The sequence below is a fragment of the Petaurus breviceps genome, unplaced genomic scaffold (genome assembly GCF_028583685.1).
Source record: "Petaurus breviceps papuanus isolate PSGF00001 unplaced genomic scaffold, PetGlider_PUasm1.0 91133, whole genome shotgun sequence".
In the NCBI taxonomy this organism is placed as follows: domain Eukaryota; kingdom Metazoa; phylum Chordata; class Mammalia; order Diprotodontia; family Petauridae; genus Petaurus; species Petaurus breviceps.
Window position 1 is genome coordinate 98,378,219 of NW_027187419.1, and position 17,612 is coordinate 98,395,830.

The 17,612-nt window shown below is 34.8% G+C and overlaps 1 protein-coding gene across 3 annotated transcripts in view; it reads left to right on the top strand.

Annotated features, from left to right (window-relative positions):
* Window positions 1-17,612, top strand: part of UBR3 (ubiquitin protein ligase E3 component n-recognin 3) — a 330,855-nt gene that overhangs the window by 118,283 nt on the left and 194,960 nt on the right. For all 3 annotated transcript variants that reach the window (XM_069080034.1, XM_069080036.1, XM_069080035.1), the window contains exons 10-16: window positions 724-857; window positions 10,962-11,048; window positions 13,536-13,601; window positions 13,702-13,791; window positions 16,866-16,994; window positions 17,075-17,127; window positions 17,221-17,354. In XM_069080034.1, coding sequence (XP_068936135.1) covers window positions 724-857; window positions 10,962-11,048; window positions 13,536-13,601; window positions 13,702-13,791; window positions 16,866-16,994; window positions 17,075-17,127; window positions 17,221-17,354 — 693 coding nt within the window. The remainder of the gene's footprint in view (window positions 1-723; window positions 858-10,961; window positions 11,049-13,535; window positions 13,602-13,701; window positions 13,792-16,865; window positions 16,995-17,074; window positions 17,128-17,220; window positions 17,355-17,612) is intronic.

Here is a 17,612-nt window from a genome sequence, read left to right on the forward strand (position 1 = left end):
ACGTCCCAGGTCTGGACCAAATAATTATTCATTACAGATGCAATTTTTAAATCAAGGTTTACTTCTGTTGTTGTTGTCGTCATCATTTTCACGAATGTCAGTTTTCCTGAAAATAATTTATCAGTGAGCTAGAAAGCAATTTTTAAAAGTCAAACTAGAGGCTACACACTACAGTGGAAAGAGCACTGGACTTGGTAGCAAAGTGTATGAGTTCAAGCTCTTTTCTTCGCCTTTCTAGGTTTCAGTTTCTTCATTTGCAAAATGAGGCACTTGGATGAGGTGATCTGTCAGGTCTTTTCCACCTATAATTCTTGGAGAGTTAGACTCAGTGAGATAAGCTGGTTCTTTTTAAAATATTTTACATACTTGTACCAAAATTTTCCATAGGGTCTGTAAGAATTTTTCTAGATATTAAAGCATGTTAGATTATCTAACATCTATTTATTGGATATCCTCTCCCCTCCTTAAACTTGTACTACTTATATAAGACAGCAAGAAAAAACCTATGAATAGAAAGCTCTTTTAGGTTTGTCTGACATTTATGTATTTAAACGTTTTTGTTTATCTTTTGAAATCAATCCTAATTGGTTAATTTAAAACATGCATGATCATTTGGAAGAATGTCAGAGAGTATTAGACCAGATATTTGATTTTTAACTTTTCCTCTTTACAGTTTTTAATGATTACTATTGTCCTCTTATTTCCATCTTAATTTTTTAAAAGGTATGAACTTAAATAAACGAGAACTAAATGAACATGTGGAATTTGAATCTCAGACCTACTATGCTGCATTTGCTGCTGAGCTTGAGGCTTGTGCACAGCCAATGTGGGGACTGTTATCACATTGCAAAATTAGGGTATGATGAGAACATTTTTATTGTTTTATATATGTGTATGTGTACACACACACACTCACACATACATGTTTTTGCTTTTTAAGTAATTTTTTCTTGCCATTGAAATTTGTGCCTGAAAGTTAAGTACCAACTTGGATTAGCTTGTCTTGACTAGCATAGTTAAAATTGAAAAAGGTAAAGCCTGTGGAACCTGGATCAAGGGAAAGTGTCTCTTTTTAATTTAATGCTGTGGTGAATGTCTAACATTCCATAACATACAAGTACAAATAGTAGTGATTTTTTTCTTTCGGTTTTTTGGCCAATGGTAACTATTACTTATGTTCCACAGAATGAGACTGAACTGAATTAATTTTGTTCACCTCTGTTAGAAGTCACAAAAATATATTTAGCATATACATTCTGTAACCGCTAAACATGTATTGAGATAACTTTCAGTAAAAAGTCATTAAAATTAAATGTCATTACTAAAATTAAAAATGTCATTACTATATATTTATATATATGTGCATATATATGTGTATATATATATATATATAGATAGATAGATAGATAGATAGATAATTGGATAGAACATTTTGGTGTCAGTATGGTTTTATATCTACATACATACTTACATTATCTAAACTATTCCCCACTTTTCATATTTTTTGGTATGGTATTTATTTATAATTTACAGGTATATATTTACTTTATACTTCTTTTTGTTATGATCTTGTGGTCTACAATAATTCTCAGTTTTCTTTTTGTTTGGGCTTTGTAACTTGCCTTTTCCTGGTCATTTATTCCTAAAACATCTCCATCACATGTTTCTTCTTTTACTTTTAGTTCCACCTTCTCTTAATTCTACCCTATTAGGGTAAAAAGAAAGCAATTAGAACTAGGCTAGAAAACAGCAGATAATCTGGGCAGGAAGGGAAATTAATTTGAGGGGAAAGAATTAAATTTTGTTGAAATATGAGTTAGGAGCTTGCGGGGAGGTTAGAAAATCTTTATAGAATAATAATAGAAATATAATAGATATTATAGAATAATAATAGAAATATATTATTAAATATAAATATTATAGAATAATAATAGAAAAATAATAGAAAATCTTTATAGGAATGAGATTTTACTTGAGGCAGTTACTTGAACCTTTTCTAGAGAGAGAAGGTCATAAAAGATGCTGACTAGTCCCTTCCTGACCTTGTGATTATAATCCAAAGAAATGAGTAAGATAAAACATTAGAGTTAAAAATGGACCTTGTTTAAACCAGGTTATGACTAGACTGTTTAATTGAGGGAGTAAGTAAAAATATATTGGTTAAAAATTTATACAGGATACTATAGTACTTCATTTTCCCTCTTTGTTCCACAGATATATGGTTTGAGTTAATATTTGAAAAAGTAAATGAGATTTTTGTATCAATTTTTAATAAGTACATATTTTATTTGGCAAAACTTTGGTTAAGTACTTATACGTGATTTCTTGGTTTTTGTACCTGTTTTACCCTATTACGTTCTCTGCTAGCTATGTTGCCCTCCTTCACTATTACCATCAGTAAAACAAGGCTAAAATAAAGTTTAGAAAGTAAGCAAGGCGGCACAGTGGATAGAAGGCTGGGCCTGAAATCTGGAAGATCTGAGTTCAAGTTTGGTCTCAGACACTTAATAACTGTATAACCCTGGGCAAATCACTTAGTTTCTATTTGCCTTAATTTCCTGAACTCTAAAATGAGAATGGTAATTGCACCTTTTATGATTGTTGTGAGGATCACATAAGATAATATTTGTAAAGTGCCTAACTAACAGTGCTTGGCACATAGTAGGTGATATATATATATATATATATATATATATATATATATACACACACACACACATATGTATATATACACACACACATATGTATGTATGTATGTATGAAACACATTTTTGCCATCATTGTGATCATCATCATCAATAACATTATTTACCATGCTCTTTTAGGATTTATCCCAAACCATAAAAAGTGGTATTAGTACAACATATTAATATATTTTTTTGTGGCATATGGCAATTTTGAATAATTATATGAAAATAGTAATTTTATTTAAAATAAATTTAGTAGTACATGGAGGTATTTGTGAAGTTTATGGATTTTATTAGACTTTTAGTAGTTATTTAATAATATGTATTTTACTTTGAATGAAATTTTTTAAAAACCTTTTTGCTTTTACATCCCTAGTGCTTATATAGTAAACACTTAATAAATACCTTTGTCTTTAGAGAAAACAATATGGTGAAAATGTACCTACATTTTTCATTTCTAGAGCTACATGCTAATCATTGGTACCTGAAAGAATCAGTGGTTTCTGGATTTCACTATTCCATTATTTAGGAAAAATTTTAGCTATTTATATAAGATTATTTGCAACTGCATTTGTTTATTTATATGCAGTTTCCATTTTCTCAGGAAATAGGAATGTGCATGGCATATTTGGATACAATCACTAGACCATTTTAGCTAGTATTGTAGGAAAGGAGCATGAAAGAGAGTAGTGAAAGAGAAATTTGGAGAGGTATGTGTTGGATTGCCTGAATTCCAGAATGAGTCGTTTGAACTTTATTTTGTATGTAGTAAGGAATCACTGAATGGAATTTTGGGAATAATAATTTAGTAGCAGTATATAGGACAAATTGAGAGAAGGCCTGAAAGCATGAAAAGTAGATGAACTGTTGTAATGGTGAGGTCCTATATTATGGTTGGTGGCTGTGAATGGAAAGGAAGGGAAAAAACTAAAACTAGTAAAAGAACTAGGGATGTTTAGCTCAGATAAGAGATGACTAGGGAGGAGAGAAAGTATTTGAAGGGTCACAATGGAGCAATTTGTTAATTTCCTGGTTAAACATTTTCTATACCTTTTCAAAACAACATGTAGTAAAAATTCAGTTTCTTGTAAGGCAAGATACAGTTCCCTGTTCTTCATGTTTTCAGATGTTTATGATTGCTGAATTCATGATAGAAAAAAGGAAAAACATGCATGTTTGGTTATTTTACATGTGTATAGTTATAAGAAATTGCTGTGTTTAGTTAACTAATTTGCCTCAGCTTCAAGACTTATTTTAAAGTGCTTTTAAAGCTTGAATATGAGGTGAAAAGCAAAATCAGCTTTAGACTGGTCTTGGTCGGTTCAGGGACAAGGGCTTTTTTTTTTTAAGCAATTGGGGTTAAGTAAGTTGCTCAAGGTTACATGGCCAGTTATTTCTGGGTGTGGTGCTAAGTATCTGAGCCTGGATTCGATCCCAGGTCTCCCGACTCTGGGGCCGGCGCTCTTACTGCACCACTTGGCCGCCCCAGACAAGGGCTTTTCTGAGCTAGATTCTAAAAATTCCTTCTGATTGGATGAAAAATATTCTATTATTATTGTTTTTTGTAATAGGGAAATGGTCATATTTTATTATCGAGTATTTTTTCCTCCCCAAAGTATGTAAAGGGAAGGAGAAGCAACTCACTTTGCATTTTAAAGTATTATATAAACCCAGTTTGTGAGGAGTAAGTACTAGTCACCTAGGATAGCTCTAGATGTTAGTCCTGAAAAATTTAGTTCTAAGACAACTAGTGAAACTTACTGTTTTGGAAGCAGGCGGGAGTGTTGGGAATTTATAGTGAAGATGGTTATAAGACTAAAAGTTTTAAAAGTGGAACTTCAGTTCACCTCTTTGAAAGCTAGTTTTACTTGATGACGATATTATCAGGGGAATTAAAGGCAGCATTAAAGGAGAAAAGTTCCTTATTACACCAACTTTTTTTGTATGTAATTGCTTTGAGAGAAAGGGAGAGAGAGAGAGAGAGAGAGAGAGAGAGAGAGAGAGAGAGAGAGAGAGAGAGAGAGAGAGAGAGAGAGAGAGAGAGAGAGAGAGAGAGAGAGTGTGTGTGTGTGTGTGTGTGTGTGTAGGGGAGTTCTGAAGGGCAATTTTTTTTGTAGGAGTCATAGGGTTCCCTGAAGCTTTTCCTAGGGAAACAGTCATTGTGCCATTGAAAATGAGACTGTCCATGTTTATGCTGCCCAAGACATTGAGAGATATAGAGAGCTTTTTTTTTTTTTTTTGTGTGAAGGTGATGTTTGCCTTTACCCCTTTTGCTGATTTTGCCTTTTTTAGAAGGACTTCAGTCTACATTTCTTTTTAGAATTTGAGCATGAGGAGGAAAGCAGGAGCGATGCTGCAAAGGGCACTTAGGTTTTCTTCCTGCCATGTGACTAAGTACTGGTGGGCTTTGGGAATTCAGTTTCCTAGACTGATTCGTTTCATGGCCTGAATTACTATCTCTGTAGCTATGGGAGCAAAATGATGGAAGATATCCACTGAGAGTAGAACTAAACTGTCAACTTGTAAAACTGACAGTGGAAGGTGAAGTGAAGGATAAGACTTTTTCCTTCTTCAATTTTTCCTTGGGTTAGTTATGGCCCTGATTGAGGCTCCAGAAGTGTGACCCCTCTCTTTAATCAGTAAGTGCTTGGGGGATTTGAAATCTCTAGGCTCCACCCTCATCTCTCTACCCCCTAGCCATGTAAGGGTAAGATTGGTGGGAGTCATCTGGGCTGAACTCTTAATAGTGTAGTTTGAGATTTTTTTTTCCATTCCAATAAATTATGCATAGACATGTGTGGATTGAATGTGTAATTTAAAATATAGGTTGGTTGGATTGAAAAAAATTTTGCACATGAGAATGCCTAGTGGTTATAGGAATTTTCCTGTAAAATAACTAAGAACATTATTTCATTTTCATACTCCTTGGTCATTATTTATTTAATGGGGTCTAGCAGTGACTACACTATGGGGAGCCCTTTGAACCTTGTGAAATTCTAGTGGTGAAAGTGGGAGCTAGTCTGGGAGTTTGCTTGCTAATTATTCTCTGGTGGATACTAGAGATTTAAAAGGCTTTAGGAATATTCATTTGTGTCCTGGAGAGGAGGTTAGGGTGGGTGAACCAGGTAGACTCTGATGGAAACCATTGACTGGTGGTCAGTCAGTCCCCTTCCCTGCCCTGCCCTGCCCCGCCCTGCCCAGCCACATGGCTAGTATGTTAAGTGTCTAAGGCTGGATTTGAACTCAGGTCCTCCTGACTCCAGGGCTGGTGCTCTATTCACTGTGTCTCCTAGCTGCCCCAAAGAAATCTTTCAGTGCCTACTCTGGACCAGGCACTGTGTTAAATACTGGGTATACAGAAAGAGACAATAGACAGTTCCTGCCCTCAGGGAACTCACAATCTAATGAGGGGCAGCAAGGGAACAAACAAATACATTCATACAAGCTATTCACAAGAGGTGCCTTGAATATAGCACCATGTGGACAAGTTCCTTCTGGTTAATTAACAAAGTGACAGTCTGTTTTCTGTAGGCTTAGGGAAAGGAGGATATGACCAGGTTGTGGGCTGCTTTTGCTCTTACAGCACCTTCAGTGTCACCTGGGCCACGTGGATTTGTGGATGGAATGCAAGACCTGAAATCAGGGAGACCCAAGTTCACTTTCTGGCTGGACAAGTAATTTAGCCTCTGTGCTTCAGTTTTTTCATATGCTAAAATTAGGGAGTTAAACTAGATGAAGTCTCTTCTAGCTCTGATGTATGATTCTGTGACACCCACAAAACGTATACACAGCCAGCATCTAGTTTGTTGCTGAAGAATATGATGTTTACATTTATTAAAAGCTATTACAATCTTGAATTTTAGTAAGTTAAAAAATCACTATTCTTCTTAGACCATTCTTTAATTATCAGTAAATATCTACTTTTTTTTGGGGGGGTCAACAAGCTTACTTTAATCAGTCAAACATATATCGTTCACCTCGTTCAGGGGAAAAAGGTCAGCACCCCGAACTTCAAAGTATACAGGCAGAAGTATCAAGACAGAAACAGATCAAGCACACAGCTTTCCAAACTGTCCAACCATTACATCCATACCCAATCAACATCTGGGTTTTTCAAAGGGGGGGGAGCCTCTGGACAACGGCTTCCCAGAATCTATATCAAATCACAGAACACTTCTCAAAGTGAGCCCCAAAACAAAGCTACACATCAGGGCTTATATAGCCTTCTCCTGGCTCAGAGAATGTAACAACCTTCTGGACCCACTGGCCAATCAAGAAGTATCTACTGAAAAATAAGCCTCCCACCCCAGGCTCCAGGTGCACTTTAGCCTAGGGGCAGGGAAGATCTTCAAAGTTGCATTTCCATTACATTCGGCCCCAAGATCTTTCATGCCCATAGCATAGACAATTTACTTTTGAATTAGCACTAAGCATCTCTTAGATCCATTTTCAAGATACAGAACTAAACTTACCAAAGTGGCCACTGGGCCTTAAACAAACACAAAGTACATTGCATTACCACTTTAATTCAAAACAAGAGTGCAAATAAAGTTCTCCTGTGTGTGTGTGTGTGTGTGTGTGTGGGGGGTGTTCTTCCCCTCACACAGCTCCAGCCCCTGCTTCCAAGTACAGAGAGGGAGCTGGGCAACAAAACCAACAAGGTAGGGTCCTTGGGGGTCCAAGGCACTTCATCCCACCCACCATAGTCACAAGTCCATCCTCCCCCTGGGTCCCAAACTGTGGGATGCAGCCAGGAAACACACTCAGTGCCCCCATTTTGCTGCTCAGTTCTTATCTTTTCCTGTGGCTGAATTCCGACCTCCTGGGTTCCTTCTCCTCCCGCAGGCGGCAGCTGCTCCTGGCTTCTGCCCAGGTCCCGATGTAGGCAGCTCACCATTCCTGCTCTCAGCTCAGCAAAGTCTGCATGCAGGCCGTTCTTCTCTCCTGCTCCATGGCTCCACAGAATCACAGCTACCACAACTGGGAAACAAACAATTATCCCAGTCCCCATACTTTCCTTTTACTCTGCAGATCCTGTTCGTGAAGCCATTTTGTAGCAGCAAACACCCCAGCGTCCCCAGGGTGGCTGCGCACACAGGTTCTTAGATCTGCTTTGATAAAGGAAAGCAACTCAAAATGGGTTAACAAGCTTACTTTAATCAGTCAAACATATATCGTTTACCTAGTTCAGGGGAAAAAGGTCAGCACCCCAAACTTAAGAATACACAGAATTATCAAGTCAAAGAAACAGATCAAGTAGACAGCTTTCCAAACTGTCCAACCATTACATTCATACCCAATCAACATCTGGGTTTTTCAAAGCCAGGGGGCTCTGGACAATGGCTTCCCAGAATCCATATCAAATCACAGAACACTTCTCAAAGTGAGCCCCCTAAATATCTACTTTTTGAAGTGAGCACTTATCAGAGTACTCAGTAAGACCATAGTTTAATGTCAAAACAAGGTAACTGCATCTTTGAGATTTAGCTTATGAGTCTTAAATGATGAGTTTAAGTTATGCTTCTAGAATAAGACAGTGGAAATCTCTGTGTTTCATGATGATTGGATTTGGGGCTCAAGATGCTGTTAGTGACTTCCCCAGTGTTGGTCAAATTCAAGGATTGAAAGCTAAATTGCAAAGCTTAAGTTGTTAGTGGCTGTCAAAAACACTAAAGCCCTAAATATATTTTCACAGTCCCATTCTATATTGCACCTGCAATCACAGTTCTTCATATCAAAACTGGCTTGTATAAAGCTTAAATGAGGACTATAATCATTCTCTTAGTATGGCTAACAGTGCTTTTGTTAGGACATCCTCTTTCCACCCCTGACCCATCCAGGTGTAAAAATTAAGTAGCTGTCTAATGAATCTGCTATGTAAATAGATTTTTAGTTGACTGGGAAAACCCTGTCTCTTGAATCTTTTATCTGTGGCTTTAAAAAATCCAGCTTTTGAAATGCAGTGGATGATAATGGAGATGACAAATTATGGGAAGTTTGGAAGTTACATAGGAGTATAGGGTTGAAGAAAGTTTTTTTCTTTTAGGGGTAATCCAAAATTATAGTAAGGGTGTATGTAGGAACAGATTATTATATTATATTAGTTAATTATTATATTAGTTAATTAGTTATTAGAATTATATTAGTTAATTAGCACTGGCTTGTAGAATTCAGATTTTTACTCTGGTTAGAAGTGACATTTAAAAATTATGCCTAAGGATACAAGTACATCTGCTGTATTGTTATAGAGTTTGGAAACAAACATCATTGAAAAAATAATAGTGCTAAGTTAACGTATTCCTTACTTAAATGAAATTTTTAAGTAATATGTGTTTAAGTCACCAGCCGAAGTTGTTTTTTATAGATCCATAATCACATAATTGTGACTGTTCCTTTTGCCATTAGAGATCACATTTTCTCATTACTTTTCAGTCCTGTGTAATTATTGTCTGTATCTTTCTAAAAATTGTTTTTGTTCTTCTTGACTGTCATAACACTTTATTCAGCAAAGAAATTAAGTGTTATATGATGGATGCAGTTTCTGTGTTCTTTTATCCATTTCCTTTATCATGTTCCTTTATCCATTTCTAATTTTCTGTATCAATGGATTGTTTTTTTTTCTAATTTGAATTTTATTTTCAGTTTCAAATTTTCCCCCTCCCTCTCTTCACCTATTGAGAAGGCAAGAAAAATAAAAAAAATCTTTGCAAATATATATAGTCATGCAAAAAAAATAGCCACATTAGCCATGTTCTGTCTTCCCCTTCCCCCCAAAAAAGGTAAGAAGAAGAAAGAAGGAAATATGCTTCAGTTTGCTTCTTTCAGCTCTCTATCTCAAGGTGGATAGTATGTTTCATCATGATTCCTGTGGAGTTGTGGTTGGTCATTGTGTTGATCAGTTACTCAGTGTTTCAAAGTTGATTATCTTTAGATTATTGCTCTTGCTGTATAGATTGTTCTCCTGGTTCTGCTCACTTCACTTTGCATAATTTCATACAAGTCTTCCCAGTTTTTACTGAAACTATCCCCTTCATCATTTTTTAAAGCATAGTAGTATTCCATCCCATTCATATACCATAACTTGTTTAGCCATTCCCTGGTTGATAGGCATCCTTTCAGTTACTGCTTCCTTTACCACCACAAAACGAGCTGTTACAAATATTTTTGTGCATATGGATCCTTTAGTCTTTCTTTGATCTCTTTGGGTTATAGAGCTAGTTGTGGAATCTTTGGGTCAGAGGGCTTAATAGTTTTTTGGGCACAGTTTCAAATTGCTGTCCAGAATGGTTGGACTAGTTCACAGCTCCACCAACAGTTCATTAGTATACCTATTTTCCCTCATCTTCTCTGGTATTTGTCATTTTCTTTTTTTTGGCATCTTAACCAATCTGATGAACATGAGGTAGCACCTAAAGAGTTGTTTTAATTTCCATTTCTCTAATTATTAGTTATTTAGATTATCTTTATATGTCTATTGATAGTTTTGGTTTCTTCCTCTGAAAACTGCTTTTTCATAGCCCTTGACCATTTATCAACTTGTAAATTTGACTCACTTCCCTGTGTATTTTAGAAATTGCTCATGTCTTTTAAAAAATTCAACATAGAGGAACTACTCGATTTATTGGGATTCCTTTGTGCTTCTTTTAGCATTTTATGAGTGTTAGTTCAGCATTCTGTCTATCACTTTTCCCTTATTCCAAATCCTTGAGTATTCCCTCTCCTTTTTCCAATAATACATATCCTTGGTGTCTCTCATATGCTTACTTTTTAAAATTGATAATGCAGTCTACTTATATCCTCTCTAGAATGTAATCTTCCTCAAGGACCTGTGTAATTTTTGTTTTCCTGTGCCCAGTGCCTGACACATAGTGATGTTTAGTAAATATTTTTTTATTGTTAAAGTTTTTCATTTCCCAAGTAAAATAGATAAATAATATATAGGGGTCACTAATTACTAAATTGATTCAAGCTAGATGCCTCAATGGATAGGGTGCTGGGCCTGCAATCAGAAAGATCTGAGTTCATATATAGCTTCTGAACCTGGGCAAATGACTTAACCTCTGTTTGCCTTAATCCACTGGAGAAGGAAATAACAAACCACTCCAATATAAATTTGTCAGGAAAACCCCATATGGGGTCATGAAGAGTTGGAGACAAGTAAATGAATGAACAACAAATCATTAAATTAACTGTTGTCTTAGATTCTTGGTTAATATTATATTTGCTGCTGAAAATTCTAAACATTTATGGTGCTTTTTGTTTTTTTGTTTACAGGAAACACAAGAATATACAAGAAATGTTGTTAGATATTGCCTAGAAGCACTTCAAGACTGGTTTGATGCTATTAACTTTGTAGATGAGGTATGTACTTGTCACAGCAGTTAGCAAAACTATTTGACCTTAAAATATAATCAGAGCATAATACCTTTCAAGTAAAATGAGAAATAAAAAATTAGATTGTTCCTTATTATAAGAAATTATTGTTTTAATAGTGTACACTGAAAAGAAAAGTCAAGGGTTTCCCTTCCCCCTTTAGCACAGAGATGATGCTTAACAGTAGTAAATGTTTTTGTTGGTTTCATAGAGAAGTATTTATTTTATCAGATATTTAGTGAGTCTTAACATACATCAAGAGTATAAACTTGTACCATGGTTAAAGTGATTCTACACTTAGGAATGGGATGCTGCACATTGATGGCAAGGATTACCAAAACTATATTATGTGGATGTTTTGCTTATCTGAATCTGAAATGACTAAAAGATATCTGTAGGAATGAACTGTGAAGTAGTAGATATAATACTTATTGTGACATAGTACTTACACAATTAGATTAGAAAAAAGTGCCTTTAATCAAAGATCAAAAAATATCTTTGGGGAATCAAATACAAAGGTATCATTCTTTGAGATTTTGTGTACTCGCTTTTAATTTGAATAGTTAGTAAGATTGACAGTTAAAATATATTAGAGTCAGAAGGCAGTGTATGAATTGATTATGTTAAAATTTAGTTGAGTGACAAAACATCTAACAACTGTCTTTGTGGGAGCAGATGGCCACTTTCATTTAGCTTATGATGTGCTTTCAGAAGGATGCTAAATGTAAGAATTTTCATGTGGTTTAGATAAGTTAATGAAAGAATATTAGATTGTATAAGGAGCTGGAAGAGGTAAATATTATAATCTTCTTGAATAATGCTTTGTACTTTTGTTGGAAAGTATTTTAACATGTATTATTTCACTTGTTCCTTGCAGTAGCCTAATAAGGGAGGCAAGGCATTATCTACCCTCATTTTGCTGATAGTGGGAGGTTAAAATACAGAGAAATTGAATGATGTATTCTGAATTAATTGGTGAATTCTTGATGGAGATAGTTGTAGAGCCTTGTTCTCAAAACATCCAGTTCCTTTTTTATCTACATACTACTGTCTTTCCATCAGCATAGAAATAGAAGTCGGTCTATTGGTTGGTTTTTCAGAAATGTTAAACAACATGGACACAGGTTTGAAGGTATCTGATTATAGTTTTGTGTCACTTTAGGCCAACAGTTTTCACTTGGTAGCAGGATGGTAGATTAACGGTATGTTGGATTAAATATCTATCATTGATTTTAGTATTGACTAAAATAAAGTTTGGAGGTGAAATGTAATACTAAAGCCTAGGAGGAAAGGATGATTGTGAGCCTGTCTCCCTGTCATCCCTTCCCTTCACCATATGAACTTCATTTTCCTAAATACATTTTCCTGATGACATCTTTAAGTCCTAAACTTCTTTAATGTTCCTGCTTAGTTATATATTTCAATCTCCTTAAACCCATTGTGTACCTCTCCATTGTATTCTTTGTGATAATCAATTTTTAAGTCTTCTGAGATTATTGTATTCCATGTCTTGCATTTATACAGCAGCATTGATATTAGTAATAAAAATGTGCATCTGTGTTTCCTAGAGAAGTTTGGTTCTCCTGCTTATTAAAGGAGATTTTATGTTTCCTGAAGACCATCCAGCCTACTTTCCTCTTCCTTCTGCTCCTTGTCCTTATCATTCTTTTCCTCCTCCTTTTTTCTTTTTATTTCTCTTTCTTCCTTATCTTATCATGCTCCTCTTTTTCCTTCTTTTTTTCCTCTTCTTTCTCTTTTTCCTCCTCCAGCCCAGTACAATGCCTGTTTGTACTGTTTGTCCTTCATAACAAATACTGATGGACAAGCTCTATACATTTATCCATCCAAATGCATGACATAATCTAGGCAGTAGACATTCTTCATCCACAATCTTCCAGGGTAGATGGTTAGGACAAACTCTTGGGTGGTAATGGCTCTCTTCTGGGAGACTCTCTGATGTTTCTCTTCTAGTTAGTGAATCATATCAGATATAGATAACTGTAAAGAAAGGGAGAGTCACTGCCCCCTGAAAATTTCCTGTTCTGTCATATTAAGGAATTTGTTTGTAAAAAAAAAAATCCCGAAAGCAGTAAAAAGTTATTTCACATTTGTGGTCATTATTGCAGTTTCTTAGCATCTATTGTATGGTTTTCATACTATTCATCATAGTTACCTGTGACTGTGATAATTTTATAGGTTTTAATTGTATAGGAAGATCTGTTCTAACATTTTTAGCTTTATTCCCATTTTTCCCTATGCACTTAATTTTCTTTGTCTTAAAGAGCTGTTTTTCATATAGAAAAAAATTTGTAATTGTGGTTTTTTTTTTCCATTAATATTGTAGTCAAACTTGAAGCATTAGGTTCAGGAATAAAACAAAGTACAAATTTTATTTTAGCATATCTTATCTTTACAGAATTATATAAAATATTGTTTTTTACCTGTGTCATTTTATTTTCTTTGTTTATATTTCAGCCAGCTCCCAACCAGGTTACTTTTCATTTGCCACTACATCGTTATTATGCTATGTTTTTGAGTAAGGTAAGGTTTGTCTTTGTATGTATGTCTCTTTCCTTTTCTAATAGGCGGGAAAATATATTTTAGATTAAAAAAATCTAAGTTCTCTAAATTTTATTTGTAGGCTGTGAAATGTCAAGAGCTAGATCTAGATTCTATTTTACCAGATCAGGAAATGTTGATGAAACTAATGATTCACCCACTCCAAATCCAGGTAAGGTTTCATCCTTCTTGGTTGTATCAAGTTTATTTGTCTTATTTGATTTAGAATAATATAACAGAACCATGAAGGTCCTCAGACATATTTTACTTCAACTTTTAATGTGTTTTTATCATAATTATCATAGTTGAAATATTTGTGTTTGGCTCTCTCATTTTTACCACATCACTTCAATTTTTTTTGAGTAAAACTTTTTGTTGTAGTTTTCCCTGAAGTCTGACTGTTTCCCCATCTTTACTTGGCCTTTTATATAACAAAAGCACAAAGAGTGTTTATTGTACTGTGAATGAAGAGACTTGTAACCTTTGGTTACTAACTCAAATTTTTTTTTTTTAAAGCTATCGGGGTTAAGTAACTTGCTCAAAGTTACACTGTGGCCAGATATTTCTGGGTGTGGTGCTGAGTATCTGTGAGCCCGGATTTGATCCAGGTCATCCAGACACTGGAGCCAGTGTTCTTACTCACTGAGCCACCTGGCTGCCCCTAAGCAATTGGGGTTAAGTAACTTGCTCAAGGTTACAGGGCCAGGTGTTTCTGGGTGGGTGCTAAGTGTCTGAGCCCGGGATTCGATCTCCAGGTCTTCTCAACACTGGAGCCGGTGCTCTTACTGGCTGTGCTACCTGGCCGCCCCTACTAACTCACTTTGATTCAAAGCTCCTTTAATTCACTGGTCCTCAACTCCTTTATCTGTAAATTGATGTTGCTGAGGTTTTTTCAGTTCTAAAATACTAAGATTCTTTGTCTATTGGTGACATTTGTTTACAAATAAGTAGAACATATTGCTTAAGTTGGTTTTTCATTAAGTGAAACTTTTATAAATAAATCAACAAGTATTTATTTAGGATCCTTAGGATAAAAAACACAGTACCTAGATATTTTGGGGAGGGGGGAAGGGAAATATGAAGAAATCCATGATTATATATCTTCTAAGGAGGTTCTAGATTATTTGAAGAGACAAGGTATAAATACTTAGAGAGTTACATAATAGTATAAGACATTGAAAGAATTATTGTCAATCTGAAATATTGTTTTACTCCATTTACCAAATGAGTTATTTTTGCAGTTTGTAGTAAATAGTTGAAAGAGGGAAAATTGATCAGATAATCCTGTCCATCACTTAGCAGCATTTTCCCTATAAAATGTGTGATTGTGTGACAAATTAATTGTGGTACTGCCCAGGAATAAAAATAGAGGCCACATGCATAGAAATTACATATCTATGTCTTAGTGATGTTTATTGAAGGATATTATTTGTAGCCGGTAGAGCTCTGAGGACTTCTGTGTTTTGATTTGTGTCTTTACCAGTTCTCTGGGAGTGTTGTCTCAGATCAGCTTGTGGGAGGTGGCAACTTTCAGATGACTCATAAGGGTTGTTAACACCAAAGATAGGGTGGTAGTACTCCAGGTGGAGTGTCAGTGTTAAAGATGGTTCACCAGGTTCTCTTGTGCACAGAAAATGACCCACCTCTGATTTATGTTAGTGATGGTTTTTAGTGATTTAGTAACCAGAGATTCTAGGACCATGATGAAATTGAAGATATAGTATCAGAATTTCATTTTTTTATCTCCACTTAGTATGCAGAAATCTGTTATCTATATAAGTTGAAGATACTACCAAAAAAACCCACTTCATTGGGGCTGAAATGAGTATTTTCATAATTTTGAAAATGGGAAGAAATCTTCCTAGCAGTTTAGGGATGTAAAGCAACAGGTAGCATAGGTAAGTAGAATAATTAGCAATCAATATGAACAGAGAATACCTGAGGATACTTATCTCAGAATAGCTTTTTATCAGTACCAAGGGAAATGGCCTTGAGACATGTTCTTTTAGTTAAAAGACAATAGAACCTTTGCTTTAAGGAGTTTACAATTCACTTGTTACATTTCCTGGAAGCCCTGTCAGTTTATTCACTTGAGGGAAGAAGAAACTTTTTTACATCAAGTTCTAAATAGTAAACATAGTCTCATGTATATTATGAAATGGGGTCTAACAGTTACACATTGGACATTATAGGTGCATTGCAGCACTCACGACTGAACTGTTGTTAGTGTTTAGTCATATGTTTTTACTGATTTATTTAGCAATTTGTACTTCTCATTTTGAAATTTCACATTATAACTTTTACTATAGAAATTTATTTACATGTCTTATTTCCCCCTACCACTGTACTTTTTATGAAGGGCAGGTATCATGTTGACTTTTTATTTGCATTAGCTATACATATCATTTAGCAAGGTGCTTAATAAATAGCTGCTGAACAAATGAAAACATGAATTAATCTGTCTACCCACATTTTCTTTTTTCTTTCTAACTTTTTTTTTTTAATTTTTAACATTTTGTTTTTTTTTAAGCAATCAGGGTTAAGTAACTTGCTCAAGGTTACATGGCCAGGTGTTTCTGGGTGGGTAATAAGTGTCTGAGCCTGGATTCGACCCACATGTCATCCCAACACTGGAGCCGGTGCTCTTACTCGCTGTGCTACCTGGCCGCCCCTACCCACATTTTCTTATCTCATTCCCTTATATGTTGGTGATAAAATCTGAGCAGTGACTGGCTAGGCTTGGGGACCAATTTGTCTGGAGGTTGATCAAATGCATGAATTATTTATTTAATGTCTTCATCTTTACATGCAAGAGTGATTGTAATATTAACTTGTTTTGTGTTTAAATATAGTATTTCTTTAAATATTATATTGTCATTGGGAGTTGTTGAGATACAATTACCCACTGGTAGTGTTTTAGTTTAAAAGACTTCAAGCAAGTATCTTGTTAGTATCTTAAAGGGATCATTATGTAAAAGTACTCATGCATTAACTTGCAGGTAAGTTATTCTTTATACATTGTTTTGGCAATATTGTATTGTTTTTATTATGATTTTAAATTATTCATTCTAACTAGCAGATTTTTAGTTTAAGAAAACACCTGGCTAATTCTAGTTATCAGTTCTAATCTGAAAATATTTTTAGGTGACTTTCTGTGTTTGTGTACAGACTATATTTAGAAAATAATCATTCCTAGACTGAGTTGCTAAATAATGGTATTATTTAATTTTTTTTTCTCCTAAATAGGCAAGTCTCTCTGAAATTCACAGTAACATGTGGGTTAGAAATGGCCTTCAGATCAAAGGACAAGCTATGACTTATGTACAGTCTCATTTCTGTAATTCCATGATTGATCCTGACATATACCTATTACAGGTAAAATCACCATATAACAGATACTGCTATAAGCAAATATGAATGCTGAGAAGTAAAATATTCTTTATGTTCTTTCAAAGGTCTGTGCTTCTAGACTTGACCCAGATTATTTTATTTCATCTGTCTTTGAAAGGTAAGCAATATTGAAACATTTTTTCAGTACTATGGTATGTTTTCAGTTATTTTTTACTCGTTTAAATTTTAAGTATTATGTTTTTTCCCATAGATTTAAGGTAGTGGATTTGTTGACAATGGCTTCACAACATCAAAATACAATACTTGATTCAGAACATGAGAGATCTATGTTAGAAGGAGCCCTCACATTTCTTGTGATTCTGTTGAGTCTTCGTTTACATTTAGGTAAAAGCTACAATAATTCATATGCAAATATAATATTTTAAAATAATGACAGTTAAACCTCCTATTTTAAAAAGAGGTTGTGAGTAGTAAGTCTAATGTAAATTATTTTAGATTGTTGATTTGGTTTGCAAGTGTTGCATATTTAAAAATTAATTCACTTTAATACTTTATCTGAAATAGCTGAAAACAGCAATTATAAACTCTAAATCTGAGGCACCAATCTTTATTTCTTTAACTCTTGAAACATAATTGAACATT